Below are 23,350 nucleotides of genomic sequence, written 5' to 3'. Positions count from 1 at the left end.
GGGGAAAGGGGGAATGGGTGGTGTCGGGGTGGGGAACCACCCTAAACAGGTTTTAGTGTTTCATTTTTTATCCGATTGGGATGGTTTCGGGGCAACGATGATGGGGGAAAGGGCGCCGGCACCGAGGGATCGTTTGGGCACCGGCACGGGGAAGGGGTGGCAGTGAAGGTGGAGCGGTGGTTGGGTACAGAGGGGTGGTTGGAAGGTGGCAGTGAGGTGGCTAGACGGCAGTTGGACCCCACTAACGGAAATAGTAATGACATAAAGCAACAAGAAGTGATATCTTTAATTTTGGGATTAGGATAATAGTAAGATAAAATAAAAAATTTAACAGGTAATAAATGTCAACCAAGGTTCTTTTACTAGTAGCAAATGTCAAAATTTCTTATAAAAAATCTAAGTTGGCAAGTTGTTTATTTACAGTGGTATGGATTTCGTTCTTGAATTAGATATCGTAATTTATTGATTCTAAGATTTAGAGATGACGTAAATTCTTAAAATGAAGAATAACAGGTGGCATATGCCACACTAAATGGGGTACATTTATATACTTCAGTTTCAGATAGACAAGCTTTACAAAATATTTCCTAGATATTTTCTTGTACTAAGGCTACAAGTTAACACTCGCAACCCCAATGATTAACTACAAAACTGTGATCAAATTATAAACTACGGGCCTAAGACTTAAACAGGGGCCAATTGACCCCAATTGTCATCTACGGTAACGAAGACGCTAATAAACACCCTAACAAGCCTACTGTCTATGGCACAATATTACATGTTTTAACTTCCCAACAAAAGTTAAGTTCTGCAGCACTTACAATGATTCAATATTTAAGTTTCGATGTTATGTCTGATTAGACATGGTTTTCTCTGATGATACATCGTCACCATTTGGCTGGTTGACATTGGGAAGCTCAGACTGAGTTTTACTAGAATTCCCAGAGTGGTCCACAACTCCTGGAAGGGAACTTATCACTGCATCTTTAGTTCCATGATCCAATTCTTGGGGCAAGTGCTCCTGATTGTTGAGGATTGATGTGGAGGCTAAACATGAGCTTTGAGGCACACAAGGACTTGGAGCTGCACATGACATTACTAGCTGCGGAACTTCAGTTGAGGGGGGCAGCCTACAACTTGTGTTATCAATGGCGTCCAAATCTAGAGCTAAACTCGAGTTTTGAGGCACACATGGACCTGGAGCTCCACAAGATGCTACTAGCTGCATTTCCGGAGAAGGGGCCAATCCAGAGCTTGATCTCACAATGGGATCCACACACGAATTCTGAGGCACACATGAGCCTGGACTTCCACAAGACGCTGCTAGCTGCAATACTTCAGAAGAGGTGGTCAATGTACTGCTTACTTTTCCAATTGTTTCCAAAAGTACAGAAGGTGATGGATTTGTAAGCTCAACACACGAGTTCTGAGGCACACATGGACTTAGACCGCCACAAGATGCTACAAGATGCAGTAACTCAGGAAATGGGGCCAATCCACAACTTGCTTTTCTAATGGGGTCCAAAAGTAAAGATGATGAATGGTTCATAGGTTCCACATTTGAAGGAAGCATTGGCAAAGATGACTGAATAGGAGCTGATTTTGAGGCATGACTATCGCCAGAGGAGCTTCCATGGATGTCCTGGCTACTGCCTGCAATATCAGTCGGAATTAGACCAAGCATGTGATGTCTTCGTTTTTTCTTTTTCTTCAAACTCTTCCGAGGATCTTTGGGCTGAGAAGGAGGTGGTCCAGGAGCAACAAATGGTGGAATGGAAGGTTTCTCATCAGCATAAAGCAAACGAACTGACTTTGCTATGGCAGAGACTGTAGGTGGAAGTTTACCATCTAGAATTTTGGAAGGAGCTCCTACAGCTTCCTGAAGCCAATGTGGTAGCCTATTCTTTACAGAACTGCTCTCTGTTGCCACTTCTTTCCCTTTGTAACCAGAAAGATGAGACTCGTCGTTTGAATGATGGAACAAAGTGGCAGCTGGTGTCTTACTACTACACACATCTTTATTGGGAGCAAGAGGATTTTTTACTGAATCATCCAGCTGGCAAGGAAGCTTTTGATGTGTAAGTGCATCTAATTCATCTTCAGACCGTACAGCATACCCATTTGAGGAATTTAAACCCAAAATAGTCAGGTTTCTGGGACCAAAGGCACTACAAGGACCTTGTGGCTCCAATTGTACATTTGGTGAATTACCATGAATATCAGAGGGAGTGATGGATGGGTCTCCACAGAACCTGGCCGAAAATGATCCAGCACCCGTCTGAAGGAGAGCACGGGTTTCATCTAAGGATCCAGAAAAATTAGAAGGTTCAAAAGGACGAAAATTTGTTACAAAATCACTGAATCCCAATTTCATGTCTGTCAAGTGACTTTGAAAATTTACAGGTCCAGCTAGTCTACTTCCATGCAAAGCACGTGCCATCATTCCATCAGAAAAGCTTGGGAATAGTGTAGAACTGTGATATTTCACATGCTTAATAGATCTCGTACTAGGAGAAGCATCCAATATCTTTTGTTGCTCAGCTTCCCACCGTGAAGCCAATTCATTTGGAGTTTTGTACTTTGAGAATTTGAGTCTCGGATCCCTATGCATGGCATCCCAGTTGCCTCGTCCATATCTACGAACTCCTATCCAAAGGGAATCAAGTTCGTCTTCTGACCACACATCTGCTTTTGACTTTCTTTTGTGTAAATTTCTTGTTCCTGCTGCAGTCCTCATAGCTATATTCTCAAGAACCTTCCTGTGATTTTCAGGAATTGAAGGATATGCATTTGGCTTGTGCCCCAGACTTAGTGTGGGTAAGATATCTAATTCTTCCTTGTTAGAAGAAGGAAAGTCATGCAAAGGAAACTTTGAATTTGGCAAAAATGGCATTGCAGCAGGTGGATGCATAGTTGCAGCATCATCTCTTCCTCCAAGAGACAAATCGCCTATGAAATCAGGTGCTGGACTCTGCAATGTTTCAGGTGGAATAGAAAACGTTGACAGTACTTTGTCATTGAAAGGCAATTTGGGCAATCCCATTTTCTCCATAAAATCAGCAGAACTGGCACTTGAGCTCTCTAGACCATCTGGAAATCTACGCTGAAAGAAGGATGGAGAACACTGAAATAAAATAAAACACGTTAATTACAATTTCACTGCATATCAAATTTAGTCAGAAAAATGGGAAAGTTGAGTTGCCAGTGGGAGATGGGAGGAAAGAGAGAGCACCAGAGGCAATGAGAATTGATTGTCATCAAAACGACTCTTCAAATACTGAGGTGTAAACTCTGATCGTGCTTCAGGAAGTTTTAAATTGCCCATTGTTGTCTCAAGTTCCATTCCATCTTTCTTTGTAAAAGTTCCAGAACAAGCAGATGTGCTTGAAAGAAAATCTGACTGGTTTCCTAGTCTATTTTCTCTAAACCTTGACATGTTTCTGTTAGATGGTTCAAGTTGACAAGCACTTGGTGCACAAAGTCCAAGAACAGGCAAAAGGTTGTCTGAAGCAGCTGATTTTGATACATTTGCACCTATACTATGATCACAAACCACCTTCAAAGAAGAATTTCCGTGGAGTTTGGGGAATGGGTTGTGAAGATTGTCAAATTTAAGTTTCAGTAGTTTTCTATTCATTTGAGAAGTGCCACTACAGCTATTGGGAACCTCATAGTCACTCAACTTTTTATCCTCCAATTCAAATGATGTAGCTGCTTTTCCTGGTAGTTCAACAGATCTTGTCACTTCTTCCTTGTCCTCAATATTACGTGGATGGCATTTTGAAAGCAATTCAGATTCAGGACAGCCACGAGAAAGACCTTCAAGTGCTTTTCTCTGAGCAAGCCGATCTTTTTGCCGAGCACGAAGCCTAGCACTGGTACAAGTTCACATATTAGTATACAATAAACAGGAGATAAGTCATATCCAGGTCACTGTATGATGCTGCTTGCAGTTCAAATTCATCAATCAAGCAGTATATATTCATCCAATGATTCAAGAGATAATATCCACCAATCTAACATGAAATGCAATGAGCACTAAAAATCCTGTCCCTGGCAAATAGACACTTGGATAATTTACAACATTATTTTCTTTTTTTTTTTTGGTGTTCCACCCGGTTCACTCTTTGGGCTAATCCGAATTCGGGGATCAGTTCTAAGTGGTTAGGTTCCAGTCCCCTCCCAATTGTTGTTGCGGGGAATGGAACACGGGTCCTCCCTACCAAGTGTAGCCCCAATCACCACTACACTAACAGTCAATTGGTATAATTTATAACATTCAGACGTGTTATATACTCCTTAAAATCTACCCAATCCATAGGAATAATATTAACGGGGCAAAAAGCTATACATTAAATAAGCATCAATAAAGCAAAAAATTATTTCCATAAACAATAAAGCTTACCCATTTTACAAGATGTGTAAAATAATATTATAATGTGACTCCATCCTACAATTCACTAAACATGAGAATGGAAGGTTCATTAGTCAAGTTATTTTATGTGCTTGCACAATATTGTGAAGGAATTTAATCATTGGACTAATGCTTGGGATAATCAAACCTTGGTACAGCTAAGAATAGATAATTTTGCCATATAAATGATATAATTATTCAATTTTTTTCACAAGCATGTGTTTTGTTCTATTTTTGTTTCTTACAAGCATTTATGTCCTTGCAATGAGCTCATAGTTGTTCGTGACAATACCATATGATCCAAATACTGTATTGTTTGTTTAATTTTATTATGCTGGTAAAAGTTGATATTGGATCTCTGAATCTATTGACTAAATAAGGTATGACAGAGAAATTTAAGAAGACTTTGAGTTCCATCATACATCATATTTTTAAGGTATGACTTAATTTGATGATTAAAAAGAAATCAGCTCTTGATTATCAAATGGTAACCCCCCCCCCTCTTCTCCCCCCAAAAAAAAAAATGAGAGGACACAAATGGCCTCATTACCTGCGTGATCAAAGACAGAAAAATAGGTAGAGTTCTTCAAGCTTCAATGTCTTTTCCCGAAGCAAGCAACAAGAGAAAAAAAAAATCCCATCTTTGAGATTTGATAGAGAAAGCAAGGAGAAGAATAGAGGAGAAAGGATCTTTGAGTTAAATTTGAGGAAAGTGAGAGGAGTGGTGTGTGTCATTGGAGAGAGAAAGAGAGAGGAGCTGTGAGTTTCAATAAAGGAGAGAGAAAGGCTCTAACTGCTTTTATTTTTTTTTTTTATTTTATTTTTTTTTTGAGAGAAAAAAGAAGGCAATATGTGTAATCAGTGGGATGGTGTTTTGTTTGATAAAAAATTAAGATTTCTCAATACTAATAAGACCCCAAAGCTCAATGTCTATTTAAAATTATAAAGATGTTGAAGAAAACAAGTCTACAATTTCTTTAGTTGTATGTAAACAGCCATATGCATAGCCTATACATAACTAAAGGTACCTCAACTAGTGGTTTTCCTACTCCCCACCAACAACAAATCAAACAAATGAAGTAAACAAAACAACACTCATAGGATAAAAAAAAACATAAAATTGACAGCTACATCAATAAAGGGATTGAAAACTTATGTGGAATCAAACAACTTACAACTTTGCCTTGAAAACACGTCCTGCAGGTGTGTACTCTCTTTCAGGCTCTGGTTCTGGTTCTCGGTCATCTTCAGCACCAGTCTGAAATATAACCACCAATACTAAGAATGGGCATATTTTATTTAGGATAAAATTTTAGAACTCACAAACACAAATAAAAGTTTTTTCTCATGCCAAGTAAAAGATAAATTATAAAGATCAGCAGCAAAGTCATTAATATTAGTCATCACTCAGAAAGCGAGATACTTGTGTGTGTGTGTGTGTGTGTGGGGGGGGGGGGGGGGGGGGGGGGGGGGATCTACACCTGATAAGCACTTTTCTTAAGTCAAAAAACAACTTAGTATCAAATCATTTCTACATCAATGATACCTTTCAGGCAGCGCTCATCAGAGTAAGAGATTTCCGTAGATATATGGATTGAAATGTTGTGGAGCATCACGCCATTAATTTAAACACAAATTAATAGGATTCCACAGTTTTCAATGGTGATAAATTAAATCTGGGTTCAGATGTTACTCATAAGGCGATTTCTCAACTCCGTCAATTGGGGCTTTTTGGGAGTTCATGTGTTTCAAATCAAGGAAACAATATTTTTTTTTAAAAAAAATTAGGAAGGGTAATCATACACTAGCTGAGTTGAAAATTTTCAAACTTAATCACCAGCACTACTGGCCACTGTGATAACCCTAGTGTAGCTACAGAGTAAGAAAAAATGAACAGTGTCATTCAATGGTGCCTGTAATCCAAAGTATTTGACCCTGCATAGATATCAAACAAAAGTGGATTTAGAATTAATCACAGATGATCATGGTCATGACCAAACTCCAGGTATTCAGAATTTTCCCAACAGCTAGTATCACACAGCAAAACCAAATTTTGAAGCAATCCTAAGCTGTGTTAGGTCTGGGTTTAATTCAAAAGCCATCCCAATCATCTCCACAAAAGTCTGCATGCCTCAAAACTCTAAAATTACCATCAACATCAAGAAATTCCAATAAATAAATACACCCACACACAAATATATATATATATATATATATATATATATATATATATATATATATATATATATATATATATATATATATATATATATATATACATACCAAGAAAATACTTATATGTTTATTGATCCTTTTTTTAATTAAAAAAGATATAGTTCCTCGGCTAGTTAATAATTCACCATTTGCCTTTCCAGGAAGTTACATATTAATCGCACCAATTCCACATTTGGTAAGCTTTATTCACTTTAACTTGTCACTGACCTTCACACACCAAATACCCTAAATAGCCCTCTATACATTTGATAACGCCATTATTACTCACCCCCCCCCCCCCCCCTCTTCCTTAATCCTTATCTCTCTCATTTATTGTTATCAAATGGGTAATTTTGGCATTTCCCAGCTTTGACCCTTTTTCTTAAATCTTGTGACCACACCAAAAGGTGCAATTAAAAAACGGAGGAAATAAGTGTTTTACAAAATGTTTAAAAAAACTCGAAAGTTTGACTCCCTTTGCATTTTGAGTCGTTCAAAAAGTTTTACTTTAAATTATTCCTATTTTGGATACCTCCTTTTACTATCTTACCCCTCCTAACCTACATTACACATTTTATTGCACTCTCTCTTACTTATTCCACAATTTTCTTACACCCAACCACCTTTAAACTCCTGCATTACTAGAAACAAGAGTCCACAGTAAGTAAAAATAATTTGAGGAACATACAGGATAAACATTTACAAGGTACTTGTTATCCTCCCCACTCTTAAATTTGACACATGACTCTCTTTCTCCCTGCAAGGCAGCAATATGCCTGAGGCACTGGTGGCCTGAATACATGTAGATGGGCTACCACTCATACAGCCAATAGCCCAAAGGCCCCAAAACTTAAATATCCTTCCTCTCCATTTGATGCCTCAATATTTACAACTAGAATTTTGAAACTAGGGCATATATTAACCCTTGCCACTTGATTTTATGTCAACGTGTTTTTCCCCAAGTCATCCGACAAGCGTCTGCACCAAAGTCATGATGTGTTTTTGCAGGGGGTAAAGAGAGGTGTCCAAGCATTACAACATTATATATATATATTTTAAGTTACTACAAGTCAAACCCATGGCCTGACCATGAAACTACTAATGAAGACTATCAAAGACCCAAAGAGTGAATTCCATATTCTCATTTTGATTCATGTCTCCATGATAATGAAGATGCTACTACATCAAATTTGGAAACTAAATAAGCAAAGCTAATTGACCTTCTAATAACAAGTGGAGTAGTTATTCAACCTTTAAAATATAAAGAAACTCTCAAGGCACTAAATGTGAAACTCATCTAGTTTTCCACAATAAACAACGCCACAGTACACTAAAGCCATCTACGAATATGTTCCTAGATATGCATGAAATAAATGCTCTTGGCTGCTCCATCAACTGTTACCAGATAAAGCTCCTATTTTGAAATTGTATATTTTACATTCCCAGGTCTTCCTTGGGTCCTTCCTAATTTTTACTCCTTGTACAGCAACCAAAATACACCATATGGAATCACCCTAAATGTCTTCAGTGCTACTACTTCTTTGAAAAACATGATTACAAACTAAATGTAGAGCTGGAAAGCATAGAACTCACCTCAAAACTTATCATTGTATCAATAATAATGTATAGATCTCTCATAGACCTGAGAACAGAACCAATTGGCAAATGGCCAAGGTTTCCAGATTGGTACAGAATGAAGAATATTGAAAATATAGATTAGAATAAAGCTTGAAAATAGGCATGTTGATTGTTGAGTAAGGTTTAAGATTGAAAATGTGTCATTGTACTGATAATGAACAGGCTGAAACTAAAATATTAATCGACCCAAACCATAACACATTTGTATGAGTAGGAAAATTCAATTTTAATTCAAAGAATGTGTTGACAGTCCCGCTTTTTCCAGTTCAGTTCAAGTCAGGTTCTCGATACGGTCAACATTCGCCAAACTTTCCATCTCACCCCAATTACAGAAAACCTGCCACATTATAACCACAATCCAAACCATAGTTACAGGTATAGTGGCCAACAGACCTGTTAATATATCAGTACATATGTTTACAATGAACTGAATGAAGAGAATTTATCCATGTAGCAAGTCAACACAATTAGTAGTAAAAAAAGATCAAAGTCCAAATAAGAAAGTCAATATTCAATAATACTAGGAATTACCTCATTTAAAGTTTCGTTAAGATGAGGTGCAAAGGCTTCCCGATAAGACACAGCTTTTCTGAGACGTTTCCCCCTACCAAGAGAAGCTTCCTCTTCGTACTGATATTTTTCCCACCTGGCATTAGACCAAAGAACTCATTAAAAAGTTTGACTATTATACAAAGTTACAAAATAGAAAATAGTCCCCCCCCCCTCTCTCTCTCTCTCTCTCTCTCTCTCTCTCTCTCTCTCTCTCTCTCTCCAACACAGAGACATGACAAAAACAACCCCCTAAAGAGTTGTGGTTTATGGAAGTTTTTTCTCTATTCTCTGATTGTTTTTGTTGTAGTTTACCAGATAGCTTTTGCTGTTTAAGTTGTGGTAGAGATTATTATGAACTTGATTGGCACAATGGTTCACATTTAGATAAATGTTTTCCCTTATTAGCAAATAATTGGCACAAGGGTAACTCCTGGTTTCCATATAAAATCATCAACAGAGAAGAGGAACGCTGTAAAGGCAGGCTAAGTAACGCATAAAAGGACTTACTGGAGAAGCTTCCTAATCACCAACACACCTCTCAGAATTCTCCACCTCAAATAATTGAGGAATCAAACCTAGCCAAGGTAAGTACATCTATATCCAAATCATGGGATTCTTTTCCAATGCAAATATTTTCCTTAGCCTTAGTGGAACCATTTGAATCCTCATTAATATTTAAACAATTGTGGAAATCTATTCAACTGCATAAACCCTTGCTTTGTGCTAGATTACTTAGCTTAGCTCTGCTCTTAGAGATATTGCCATGAACTAATAAATTAACTTCATAATTCGGATTTCAATCAAACTAGCAACTTGCAAGGAATTGTCCCAGGCCTGCAGTGTACATCACGTATGCACGAAAGAGGCCCAAACCAGCAGCAAAGAAGGCCAATCCAATAGCAACTGGAGGCTGAACTGTTATTCTGAGTTGGAAAATCTGTTACAAGAGTTTGTTAGGAGAAGGGCAATTAAGAAATCTGACTAGAGTTTGTTATTTTTCTTAGCTGAGCTGGAGTGAGGGAATCTTGTAATAAATTGAGCAAGGGGTTGGGAAGGGAATTCATTCAGAAAAGTTGTTACCAGAAACTTGGAGAGAATTCCTTTCTCTCAAAAGAAGGAAGTTGTACTGGGAATACTCTGTTTTCAATACAATCTATCTTGGGCTAATTTCTTCTGTGCTAACTTGATTGTTTCTGTTTTTTATCCTAATTCCTAGCACAACTTTCAATTTTGGGATTGGAGAGGGAGGATAGGGGTAGCAGCACTTTCCATGGCGCAAATACACAGCCGTGATGCTTTGGTTCACCCAAAATCATACGAACTGAAATTTACTGAAATGAAATTATCAGTTTCAAGGTGTTTCAAAATCTCATGATTTTGTACGAATCAAATGTTCCAACCCCAAATCACCCACGATCAAAGTTAAATCTTGTGTTTCACTCAGATGTTACATGCTATTCAAAATAACATTAGAAGATTACTCATGTCTCCCCAATAATTGCTCTCGCCTCTAGGCTTCAAATTGTCTACTTCAACTACTCTAATAGCATACAGTTATATTAGAATTCTAAAAAGACTTTGAAACCAAATTCGTATTGGGACACAACCTATGATAACCGCATCATTTTCTTTCTCGCGAGCATACCAAAACCATAATTTTGAACCATGGCTCTTACACAGAAAATCATGTTGCCCATGCAAATGGTAGAATTCCATTTTCTTTATATATTTCCTACCTTAAACGTGTTTTTCAATCGGTTTCCAAAACATTTGAAAAATTAATATAAGGTCTGGGCACTTTTGCATGAATCAAAGTTATCCACACATCCGATATAGAAATATAAAAATCATAGGCAATTGTCATGCTAATTTAACATGCCTATAGAATCTATGGCTTCGCCAACATATAGCCTTTTGGGAAACAGGTTCCAGATTCCAATTCTATCCATTACTGCAATGAGCCAAATGATGCTAGAAGAACAAGAAGTGGGTACAGCTATAATGGCTCTAGGAAAAGCCTATGAAACAAGATTTTGCACAGTTAATAGGTCAATAAATATTTAACATAATATACATTGAATGCTCACCTCACACGCAAAAGCCTATCCCATTCGTTTTCTTCTGTAACACTGACTTCTTCCTTTTTCTCAGAACTAGGCACAGAAGCATCATCTGTGATAACCATAGGTGTTTCAACTTTTCCTTCCTCATCCACTGGTTCATCCCCCCATTCCACAGACTGCTTCAAATATGGTTACAACATGTGAGAACGATTAATAGATAAGCTTTTTAAAAATAAAAAGCAGCAAAAGTATTAAGGTCCAGAAGAGCACTGGAGAAAAAAACAAGGGAAAAACACTGATGAAAACAATAAGCCAAAGAAAATTCAAATTAGATCCAGCTTACACTAAACAAAGTATAGTAAAGTACCCAATTATGATGATTTAGCCATCACTACATTTCACCAAAGTGGTTTCTCTCTTTCCCCCAACCAAACCCCAAAATCTGAATCTACCACTTTTGAATGCTTAAAGGACTAACCAGAGTCTTTTTATACATTGTAAATATTCTACTCCAAAGGTATCTAGCCGTTTTGAAATAGTGTGAGCAGAACTCATACAAGCTCAGCAAAGGAAGCATATAACAGATGAGATAGCCAATCTTGGCCCATGTTTTTGAAGCATATCATTCACTTTGAGCCTACCCAAAGCTAGCATTCACACAAAGCTCCCAGCATAAGAGTGACTTTTGCTTTCCAAACGAAATTTTATAGTGTAATGAACTAATGATACTTAAATAGCAAGGGGAGGGGGGGTATTTACATGAAGATACCTTGAATAGTCAACCACCAAACACTAATACACTACTATATATGGAACTTTAACCCACTCAATTTCTCTGTCTCAACGATACATGGAACGCGAGATGTTCCGGAACATGGTACGGGAACATGGAACGTAGCCTTTAGAGTTCCCGGAACGTATGGTCGATTACTTTAACAGTGTTTTTTTAATTTTTAATTTTATAATTGATATTTACCGTGAATTAATAGGAAAAAGAGTATAACATTCTTTGTAATACATTTAAAAAAAATAAAGCTGGAAATTATAATTAATGTATTGCCCAATTGCCCATGCTATACAGCTGTACACAGTACAAAAAAAGATACTGATTACTGTGTAGGCAATTTAAAAAATAATAAAATTAGAAAGAGAAGGGGACATTGGGACAATCTTTATTTATTGCTCTAGACTTATTTTCTTATCACTCTACATTTACACGTTTCTTCATCTCCCTCCTTGTTGATGAAACCTTAGTGTTTTAAGCTTTCAATTATTCCCGAAATTATAAACAACTATTCACAAAATTGTCACTCAAGACTGCGACTTAGATCTTACTACAACTGGGAAATTATAAACAAATAATAACCCAATTGTCACTCAAGATTGCGACTAAGATCTTACTACAATTGGGTTCTCCATCATCGACAAGCCAGATAGCTAACTGGAACACGTCAAATCCGTGTTTCGGTGCGGACGTTCCAGTACGGGGAACACTATACCGTCCCACGTTCCGGATTACACTGCTCTCTCTTGCTTCATGCCACATGCGATGTGGGGCCCCAACTAACACTCTCAATCAATATTTCATTCATACTTACTAAACTATCTACCTTTAAATATAAAAGTACCTACAATAATCAGCTAATTACTCTTAAACACATTATTTTTGTTTGCCTTTTGTAACTCTATCATATATTTAGGTGATTAATGATATCTACTTACTTTACCCAAAAAAAAATAACGGAAAAAAACTAGTCAAAATAATCCCAACTTTAAGTCATTCGCTTGATTTTAAAATAACCCGAATTTTGTGGGGGTATTCGCTTTCGTTGGTCCTAGATGACCGGTTACCAGATGAATAATTTATTTTTATTCCTTGTTTGATCCCCTTTGACCACTCTTTCCGGCACCTTTTCCTTCCCCTTCCCCCTTTCCAGCAGCCTTTCCCTTTCCCTTTCCCATCCCCCTTCCCCCTTCCCCCTTCAAAATAATATTCAAAGGGTACAGCAAGCTCTCACAAAAGAAAACTTCCAGCTGCTTAGGCTACAAAGAAAGAAGCATCATATTACCAATAACCTATCGCAAACAAAATTAAAATTTAAATCTCCCATCAATAACTATATATTCAAAGACACACCAGCAATGACACTTGTCATTTTATGGTGTGTCCATTAGTTTTTTTTAAATCTATTTTTTTTATTTTTGACATGATTTTATAAAATCTATTTAGGAAACAAATCTTAAATAAAGACAAAGTGTAACAAACTTATGCATATATAAAATATAAATAAAAGATTTCATGTATCCTTGACAACTATATATAAACTTAAGTAAAAGCCAAACATAGTGTCATGTACTTCAACAATTACATACTTGTATATTGTTTTTTTTAATATATTTTTAAAATAATAGAGTACATAAGAAGCTCCAAGAAAATACTTAGAATAAGAAGATCCAACATATAACCTTCCACAAAAATATATTAACCACTACGGAGTATAAATTAGAAAGAGAAAAAAAAAAAAATTGGATTCTTAACATGTGACATACTAAGTGTAATGTACTACGTTTATTACAACATCAATTCTCTCTAAAAAAAATAAAAATAGAAACCTATTTACGCAATTTTAAGAAATTCATTTGGTTAATAAGAAAAAAAATGATCAATTTGTTGGTGAAATATACAAAAATATATAGATATTGTCAAATGCATATATTAAAATACCTATCTGGCTAACATACTAATGCTTGGTTTCTTCTATAGTATTTTAGATAAAAAAAAACCATTTATAATTAAATGTAGTTTTAATTTAAGAATAATTATTTAAAATTACCGTGCATGCACGGGACCTAACCTAGTAAACTTAATAATCTAGTGATAACAAGTATGATAAATCATTAACCTCAACTGTAAGCACTGAAAATGTAAAAAATTACATAACATATTCATGTGACATACCTTTACTGAGCCAAGCACATCAGTTTCTGCATCTGTTTCAGCATTATCCAGTGATGCAGATTGAAGGTTCGAACGGTCAAGCAGTTTCAAGATGGCATTCTCATCCCAAATTATCTTGCTACTTACTTCCGTACACTTATCTTGGTAAACATCTCCGAGGCCACCAATTCTTCTCTTACTTCTTTGATCTGTTTCTGGAACAGTTTCGTCCTTGTTCATATCATTTTCACCAATGATCTTTCCAGAAGAATCACAAAATAGTTCTTCGGTTCCCCAACGCAATATGTCTTCCACCTCCTTTGGAGATCCAGACTTATTTACAAAAAGCTGATCCAGCATTAGCTTTTTCTTTGCTAGCTGCAAGATACGTTCCTCAACACTTGCACGAACTACAAGCCTATACACCAAAAGTCTTTTCGATTGTCCAATTCGATGAGCACGGTTCATTGCTTGAATGTCTGCATGGGGATTAAAATCTGAGTCATAAATTATTACAGTATCAGCGGTTGCCAAATTGATTCCAAGGCCGCAAGACCTTGTTGACAGCAAGAATACAAATCGACTTTTATCCTGATTGAAGCGTGCAATTGCTGCCTGACGATCAGCTACTGAAACAGAGCCATCAACTCTCTCAAATGATTTGGACCCAAATTCAACATTCAGATAATCTTCTAGAATATCTAGAAGCTTTGTCATCTGTGAAAATATCAGAACTTTATGGCCTTCTATATGTAACAATTTCAGCATAGAGTGCAAGACAGTTAGCTTAGCTGAAGCCTTTATCCTCATTTCGTGAAGGAATTCTACTGATCCAGTATCAGGTTCTGTGCCAGGAATAAGATAAGGATGGTTGCATACTTTTCGCAGTTGCATGACTATGTTAAGCATTGATTGTTGAGGAACTCCTTTCCCAATATTCCTTAAGATCTGATAGTTCTTTGTTAACATTGCACGGTAATATTCAGCCTGAATAGAAGACAGCTCAACAGGAACCATTCTTTCAATCTTAGGTGGAATATTCTGCATTGCATCTTTCTTCAGCCTTCTGAGCATATGAGGAGCAACAAGTTTCTTGAGTTCCTCCACCCTGTCAGCGTCAGAGAGATCCATAAATTTTTCCTCAAATGATGACAAAGAAGGGAATGAAGCTGAATGCAGAAAGTTAAGTAAGTTGTACAGCTCTCCTATGTTGTTTTGAAGAGGGGTACCAGTCAATAGAACACGATGCTGGAAGGAAAAAGAATTTAGCAAGCTAAAAAGCTTACTACTAGAATTCTTAAGACGATGCCCTTCATCAACAATAAGAACTTCCCAAGGAATTCCTCGTAAATGAGAGGAATCAGCAAGAATCATCTCATAAGTAGTCAGAAGAACATTGAATTTGAAGGCTGCACTTTTCTTATTCAAATCACCCGGATATCTGGCATGCCACTCATATTGGCGAATCAAAGTTCTTCCTTTAATGTTTCCATGATACTCCACCACATTCAAGTCTGGAGCCCATGACGAGAACTCTGCCATCCAGTTTGGCATCGTGGAAAGAGGCACCAAGACAAGACAAGGAAGCTTTACTTTAAACTCAAAGTATAACGATGCCATGAAGGCACAAGCAGATACTGTTTTCCCAAGGCCCATCTCATCAGCAAGAATAACATTTTTAGATCTATGCCAACATTTGCGCAACCAATTTAAAGCTTCTAGCTGGTGTGGAAAGAGTGAACCACCTTTGAGTTCCTCAGGCTGCTCAGCTAGAGGGACAACCTCATTTTGTTGAAAACCACCTTTACAGGAAATAGAGTCTTTTTCAGCATCTTTCTCCAATGTTTGGCACTCAAACCGATTGAATTGATCAATCAACTGCAAAGAGTTTTGGATTGTAGGCTCATCTGTCCTTTCCCAAGTGCATTCATCATAAGGGAGGCCCAACCATTTAATAAAAGCTTCAGTTCTGCCCCCTTTAGATGACCGAAGTGCTATCACCCGCTGGGGCTGTTTCCATCTTTCCTCGCAGAGATTCATAGCAGCAGTTCCATACTTTGCCTTGTAGTTATCTAGCTTTCTTTTGGCCAAAACTTTCAGCCTGGACTCAGGGATCCAGCTATTATGAATATGAGACTTTCCAACCCATTTAACTAAGAATTCAAAAGAGACATGTTCTCCATCAAAATACGTTTCCATCAAAGTTGGCTCTGAGGCCTTTTTTTCGCACTTTCCATCATCTACAACTGAATTTCTTGCCACTGTTTGGTCCTCTAACAATTGAGGTACATGCAAATTTTCATTTGAAAAATGAGATTCGCATTTATCTTCACCAGTAACAATGCTAGAACCTAACTCTTTCCCTGCCTCAGCCACCCTATTTTCTTGGTTGAAATCCTTAGACACAGTTCTCTTATATACATGTAATGTATCTCCTGAACAATCATCCACAAGACATCCCTCATTTGTCTGGCAAAGTGCGGCAGAAGGATTTTCAGGATAGTCTTCTATCAGTTCAGAAACAGCTTTATGGTCTGGGTTGCTCATTCGATCTTTAGAATGTTGTGGTTCACCTACCAACATATCACTTGGCTTTAACTCGGAATTTTGGCAATGTGGAGGTGTTTTATCTTCCTGCACTCTACATCCCAGGACCCTATCAACCTGTAATATTGATATTATAAACAAGCAGAGTATCAACCACAGCAATTCAATAAATTTCTGTAACATTTAAAAAAATAATTAAAAAAATAAAATAAAATTGGGTCTTTTGAAAGGACATTACAGTACAACATAGAGCAAACACAAAATATCTGAAAATTTTGAAGACTTAAAATAGCTCTATACTTGTAATGTTTCTTCAAAAGAGTTATCATCAGATGATAGTAACTTATCAGGCTTGGTGTCCTCTTTTGTTGACAAACCTTCTTCTTCCCGAGGACTTACCTGCACCGAAGAAAATTAATCAGCTAAAGAAAGCTATATTACTGATGAAGGGCAAGCAAAAGGAGGAAGAATGTAATTAAACTAAGAACTCTCATCTCACAATCAAAATAGGGAACATACAGCAATATATGCTATAGCCAGAAAAGAAATAAAACAAGTTAACCACCACTAGCTTGCCATACCATATAGAGAAAAAAAAAAATGATTATTCCACCGACTCCTTTTATTTTCTACCAATTTTTCAGGTTCCCCCCAATATTTCAAAATAAAACAGCAAAGAAAAAGATTCTAAACTATGTCAATGCCAAATACTAATAAAATCTTCCTTATATCAAAACACCTAATCCAAAACAAAAACAGTCACACAAAAAAGACAAGATCTAAGAAACAATTTTAAATTAAAATTTTCAACAAATTACAGCATCAGCTGATGGTACAAGAAGTCAGACCAAAAATACTCAAAAGTAATGAAAAAAATCAAGAGGTTCAACCATTCAGCAAACGGAAATGCAACAGACAACCTCATTAGGATTAACAAACCATGACATTACAAGGCAACAAAATAAGAAACAAACAATATGAAAGTTGGATGAAGTCTAATGCTACACCCAGAAACCCAAGGCATGTGCATGGGATTCTAGGACCATACTGAGCTATTTTCCTTGATACCTCAATAATAATTGTTGAATTTGCAGTGCCCAACTTCCATATGATATCTTTTACAAGAGTCGAGTTCAAATTGATTGCAAAATTAAAATGAAAAGTCGTGAGTAACAAATGATGTAAAAGTTTCTGGATGCAACATTTTTCTTGTCTCACTTCAAGACCTAATTTCTTAAGGTCCAATAAACTTCCCTATCAACTTCACTTTAACATTGCATATCCGTACTCCTTGAATCCACTATAAACGGTATTGTGAGAGCCAATTAGATCAGAGGATTGCAGTATTCATCCAGTTACAATGTTTCAGCAGTATTTTTAAAGGATCAGTAATGGATTTGTAGTAGTGATACTACCGAAGTAAATAAAGATAGAAGTGATGATCTTTCACCAGATCAACGGATGATAATGATCAACAACCCACACAAAACTGCAATAGTACATTTAGGATGATAAAAGATACCTCTCAATCTCCCTTAGAAAGGGATTTGATGAGAAGTCAGGTTCTTTGGTACCAGAAAGTCATGTAATTGATGATCTTTCACCTGATTAACAGATATAACGACTAAGAATCCATACATAAACTGCAATAGTACATGTGGGATGGCAAAGATTCCTCTCAATCTTTCTAACAAATGGGATTTGGTGAGAAGGTGAACTCTATGGTACCAGTAAGTTATAAAATGAAAGTTAGTATCCGCCAGAAACCTATTGTCATTAACTATTACAAGCTGTTTCTCATATTCCTACTTTTTAAGAAAATACAGCACCAAAATTCAGCAATGAATCATAAACAAATGTAGTAAACCCTACATTGAAAAAGTTATTAAAAAAAATTAAATATTAAAAAACATTTAAAATAAAAATAAATAAAAAAGAGTAAAGAAAGAAAGAAAAAGGGCTCCTTCACTTCTCCTAACTCCCCCCCTAAGCTATCTTGAAAAGAAATAAAAATGAATATATCACATAATATTATAAACTTAGTATGAAAATATATAACCATAATTCTATAAATAACATTATTTAAAATATATAACCATAATTCTATAAATAACATTATTTTTAAAAAATATGGATTGTTATGGTACCTCCTCTGGCTGACTTTCTATCTTTTCTGTTACAGCATTATCCTGCGAAACGGAAATCCTGTGATGAACAGAACGGCGTTTTCTATGAGGCTTATTAATCTTTGGAGAAGAAAAACAGGCATTTGATTTATTCTTTTGGCCATTGTTTGCAGGATTCTCCACAGCAGATATCTTAGATTTTTTCTTGTTACTACCTTTACTAGGTTTATGTTTTCTTTTCCGAGCATCAATAACAACGCCTATTGCAGTTGCAGTATTCTTTGCAGTGCACTGAATATTGCTAGAGATATCATCCCTTCGGCTGGAAGATTTGTTCTTCGGCTCTAAATTAGTACGCATAGGAAGGGACGTTTTATGTTCCATCAGACAGTTAGACTTCCTGTCAGCTGCTAATGACTCAGATATCTTTTCAATATCCTTGGTTGCTGTACGAAGTTTCCTTTCACCAACAGCACTTTCACATGGCAAGGAAACACCCACAGAACCAAATCCAATATTGTTACAGCTTGACCCATCAGTTCTTGAAGATTCTAGCTTCCTTAGAGACAGGCTTCTGTCACATAAAACAGATTTTCTTTTGGTAGAAGATCTTTTTTTACCAATGGACCTCCCAAGAAACTGAGACACTTTGAGGGTACCAGAAGGCTTGTCGCCATCCTTTAGTTTCTCAGATAGACTAGCTGTCCTAGATCGTTTTGGCGTGAAATCTTGGGGGCTGACAGAATCTGATGAATTAACTTTCTGCAAACAGGTGGGACACCGCCAATTCCCATTTGGAATATCCTGGAGATAACAAGAAAAGTATGAGAGCAAGGAGATAAGTAGATAAAGATAATTATAGGAAAAGGGGACGAAGAAGAAGAAAAAAAAAAAACAATTCAGAAAATTACAACGCATTTGAAACGATACAAAACAAATGATTGGTGACGTAATAGGTTTCAATTACAAATACCTTCAGAGGCGGATCAAGGCATTCAAGATGGTAGGTTCTTGGACAGCTATCACAGCACAGCAATTTCCCTCCGAGATCACAGATTACACATTCATAAAAATACTGGACAAAAACATGAACAAGTTAACTCATATTTATAGCCACAAACAATAGGAAGAGAGGACAGAGTAAAAAAGGAGAGAGAAAAGACATTGCAGCATAAACACACAAATCAATAATCTCAAACAAGATATGCAAATCTTCCATCTTTACATGTGTATTTTATTAAGATCATAAGAAGATACATTCCAGGAATACATTTTGCCATTACATAGAACCAGAAAAATATGGCGTCTGCTATATAAAACCAGTAGAAAAATCAAAACTTTTGATGTTCACTGATTAGCATCAGCAAATGCACATTCATACATTGCAACCTAAAAAAATACTACCCTATTACCTATCAAAATGCTTTTCATAAAAATCATAAGCCTCGTGCATATGCTCTAACCAAAAGTCCAAAAGTATGACTCTCGACATACATAAGCAGCTGATTTCTGGCGAGAATTTTTTTTTTTTTTTTTTTTTTTTTTTGGTAAATAGAGATTTTTTACCAAAATGGACAAGTTACCAACACTGCAAGACTGGTTTCTGGTGAAATTTAATCCTTTGGATTAATTATCTTTCATATATTCAAAAAATGAAAAACAGCAAGGATGATTATGTTTCACCAAAAATCAGCTGCTTACAATTTGAGAGCCTGAGTTGGTATGGGAACATCAAAATAAAAAAATTAAAAAATTAAAAAAAAAAAAAAAAAAAAAAAAAAAAAAAAAAAAAACATTGCTACTTAGTTTGCTAGTACAAGATTTGGTATGGGAACAATGTGCTACCTGAGTTCATAAATTAGACCAGATTATACATCTTAAATGTACTACGTACTAATTTGCCTTTTTCAATCCACGGGGGACTTTGCAAATTAGGTAACAATAAGATAAACCTTTAATGAAGCATTTTTTTTAAAAGTAACAGTAGATGAGCTAGCTAAATTGAAGTGATGCCACCAGTTTAATTTCATTCAAGAAAATTGGACAGATCAACAAATGGAGTTAATTCGGCATATTAGTCACCAAAATTACATTACCACATCAAAAGGAAATAATATCTTTAAATTCTAAGATTTGATAAACCCATTTACATTTCTACTTTACTATCTAGGTAATTTGTGGCAAATATACTAACAATGGTAGGATTAATAATATACCCCATCATTTCCTCTTCTCTTTGCCTTTGCCCGTTCAAGTTTTGTTTCGGTATCCGACAAGTCTTTTGTTGAGCATGAAACTTGAGCAGATTCGGTCGCCAATCCCTCCCCTTTACCCTTGCTAACAGATACATCTGGTCCATACGGAAGTTTCTTACGCTTGCGTTTCAAAACCCAGTTTCTACTAATCACATTACTAGGTGCTGAACCTTTTTCCTTCATCTTCAACCCTCAAATGCAGCATTTATAAAAAGCAATGCCAGTAGTAAATTGAAATTTATAGTGGCTTCTTCTGTTTCTAGCAGGAACAACACAGGCAAATGTGATGTATCAGTAATCAGAAACATCCGATTTTTCGGCCCGTGCATATCTTCCAGCATCAGGCTCGTCCCTGAGCAAGGACAGGAGGGGCAGCTGCCCTGAGCCCAGGGAGAAAAGAGCCATTTTCATGGCTTAGTCCTGACATTAAAGGGTTACTATATAAACAAAATCCTGCAACACATTAGCAATCAAAGTTGACTCAATTATCAAACTAAGGTCCAAAAATCATGTTAAATTCTTCTCGCATATGTTCTTGATAGAAATTTTCTAGCAATCGTTCACAACTTTAGAATTTATAACCAATAGTTCAACAATTCACCTTATAAAAACCCTAAAATTGAGTATACTGACAATGAAATCGACGATTAACACTACTGTGAAATTGATATTCAACGATTTATAAATTAAATTCATCTTACCTTTGAAGCTGCTACAATGGAGGAGAGAAAGCTTGCAACTCACTTCAATGGAGGATTCAGAGTACGGTTCAATGGAGAAGAGAGAGAGGGGGAGGAAGAGGAAGAGGAAGAGGTGCAGCAAGACAGCGCAAACGTGTAAAAGCTCTAAAAGGGGGAAAAAGAAAATATTATACGAGTATACGCATATATATTACTCCGTATTATATAGCCGAAAGACTCAAAACTACAAATGTACCAAAACTTGACCCCACCTCAAAATCTTTTACTTCCTCCATTTCTATTTAACGAAATGTATGTGTTACTCTTAAGTCTTATCATCATATGACTAGTTTAGGTCTCGTGCCATATACGTTAATTTTAAGTGTAATTATCAATTTACAACTATTTTAATTAATTAAAAAAAATTGTTAAAAATTAGCGTGAATTAAACTACCGAAATATTTACTAAAATGAAATATAGTCATGAAAAAACCGATTAGCTAAATATGTACTTTAAAGTTAAGCATTTGAGCATATGGTTATTTTATGTATTTCGGTGTGGTATTGTAAAGTGTTATTTTTCTGGTTAACTAAATAAAAGTTTTTAAAGTTATGTACTAACTTGCGAATAAATTTTCTTTGTACAATATTAAATTAACTCTATTATATCAACCCAAAGTGTGCAACCTAAAAGAATATCATTACATATCATTCCAACAAAATATTATTTCTTATTCAATTTTTCTCCTGATATGAACTCTAACTAGATATCAATATATTTTAAATTATATTTTGGTTATATTGTATATAATAATTAATAGTTATCAATCAATAAATTATATAGTTATTGATTGATGTTCTTACGTAAATATTGGTTATCAAAGTAATTTACTTAACAAAAATAAGTAATAAAAATCTTATGTTGATAATCTACTACGTATATGATATTTTTCCCATAAAAGTTATTGCATTTTATTCTTTCTATATTTAGAGATCCAAATAATAATTATCTTCTTACAATTAAGGTTGTTTACATTTAGTCAACTTTTTTTTACCTCATTAATCTTTACTTAAAAGAATATTTTCTCCAAGGAAATAAAAGAAAATAAAAAAATATATTTAAGGACACACCAGATGATGACACTTGTCATTGCTGGTGTGTCTTTTAATATATAGTTATTGATTGATGATTATTGATTGATTATTGACTAGCTTAGATCACATGTAAATGATGTAATGTATGGTTATACTAAACTTAAAGGCTTTGTAATTCAACTACCTTTTTCACCCAAAAAAAAAAAAAAAAAAAAAAAAAGTTTTTTGTAAGGTATGATTGTAAGGACAGTTAAATACCTTAATCAAATTTAATTAGTCATAGGCGATATAGCTCATGATCGACTTTATGAATCACAAATTGGCACAACCTATAACATTAATAAAAGAATTTATTAAATAAAGAGACTTTGTAAAAAAATATAAAAGAAATTAATTAAAAAGCTATGGAATCCTAGTATCATTCGAAATTAATTAGTCTATATACAAATCTATAAGATTTGTTTTAATGTATATCGATTAGAGGTGATCATAATTTCATTCATAAATAGCATGTCTCGCTAGCACGATCCAACCCATGTAAAAAAAATGTATATTTGAATAACCTTAAATTTTTGTCAATATTCCAACATGTACAACACCAACAAGCATGATCAAATTTTGTTTGTTTGTGCATGAGTTATATTTTATGGTAGATAAAAGAATATTTTCATGTTTATTTTGATATATGTTTAAGAAATGTTACAATTATTTTTTTTTTCTTTTGATTATTGAAAGGATATATATTTTTGTTGAAATTATACAAAAGAACTACAAATAAGAATGATTGACAAATCTTCTCTCCCCTCCCTGCTCTCTACTCTAGGATTT

At 35.5% G+C, this 23,350-nt stretch overlaps 1 protein-coding gene across 5 annotated transcripts; it reads right to left on the bottom strand.

Annotated features, from left to right (window-relative positions):
- Positions 1-500: 500 nt before the first annotated feature.
- On the bottom strand, positions 501-21,585 carry LOC145570451 (protein CHROMATIN REMODELING 4-like). 5 transcript variants are annotated; one of them, XM_081629538.1, is made up of 11 exons: positions 21,449-21,585; positions 20,709-21,200; positions 19,466-19,567; positions 18,514-19,296; positions 16,667-16,765; positions 13,841-16,483; positions 10,906-11,060; positions 8,798-8,912; positions 5,590-5,672; positions 3,233-3,875; positions 501-3,124 (listed from the first exon to the last, which is right to left on the bottom strand). In XM_081629538.1, the coding sequence occupies exons 2-11, from the start codon at positions 20,928-20,930 to the stop codon at positions 848-850; spliced, it is 7,122 nt and encodes a 2,373-aa protein (XP_081485664.1). In that variant the 5' UTR covers positions 20,931-21,200; positions 21,449-21,585; the 3' UTR covers positions 501-847. The 5 variants fall into 5 exon arrangements, with proteins under 5 accessions (XP_081485664.1, XP_081485668.1, XP_081485665.1 ...); XM_081629542.1 differs by having other exon boundaries at positions 10,906-11,057; XM_081629539.1 differs by having other exon boundaries at positions 20,709-21,167.
- Between the last annotated feature and the right edge of the window lie 1,765 nt (positions 21,586-23,350).

The sequence above is a fragment of the Chenopodium album genome, chromosome 12, assembly GCF_948465745.1.
Source record: "Chenopodium album chromosome 12, dcCheAlbu1.1, whole genome shotgun sequence".
NCBI lineage: Eukaryota > Viridiplantae > Streptophyta > Magnoliopsida > Caryophyllales > Amaranthaceae > Chenopodium > Chenopodium album.
This window is presented reverse-complemented; position numbering and strand designations above follow the sequence as displayed.

What these genes read in the sequence shown, in the direction of transcription:
- LOC145570451 (XM_081629538.1), bottom strand. Translation starts at nt 20,930, where the DNA reads ATGAAGGAAAAAGGTTCAGCACCTAGTAATGTGATTAGTAGAAACTGG. An exon ending in AGAGAAGAGGAAATGATGGG is followed by an intron (nt 19,568 to 20,708) that starts GTATATTATTAA and finishes GTTTTTGTCCAG; the next exon opens with TATTTTTATGAATGTGTAAT. An exon ending in TTAACGAAACTTTAAATGAG is followed by an intron (nt 5,673 to 8,797) that starts GTAATTCCTAGT and finishes GTTATATTTCAG; the next exon opens with ACTGGTGCTGAAGATGACCG.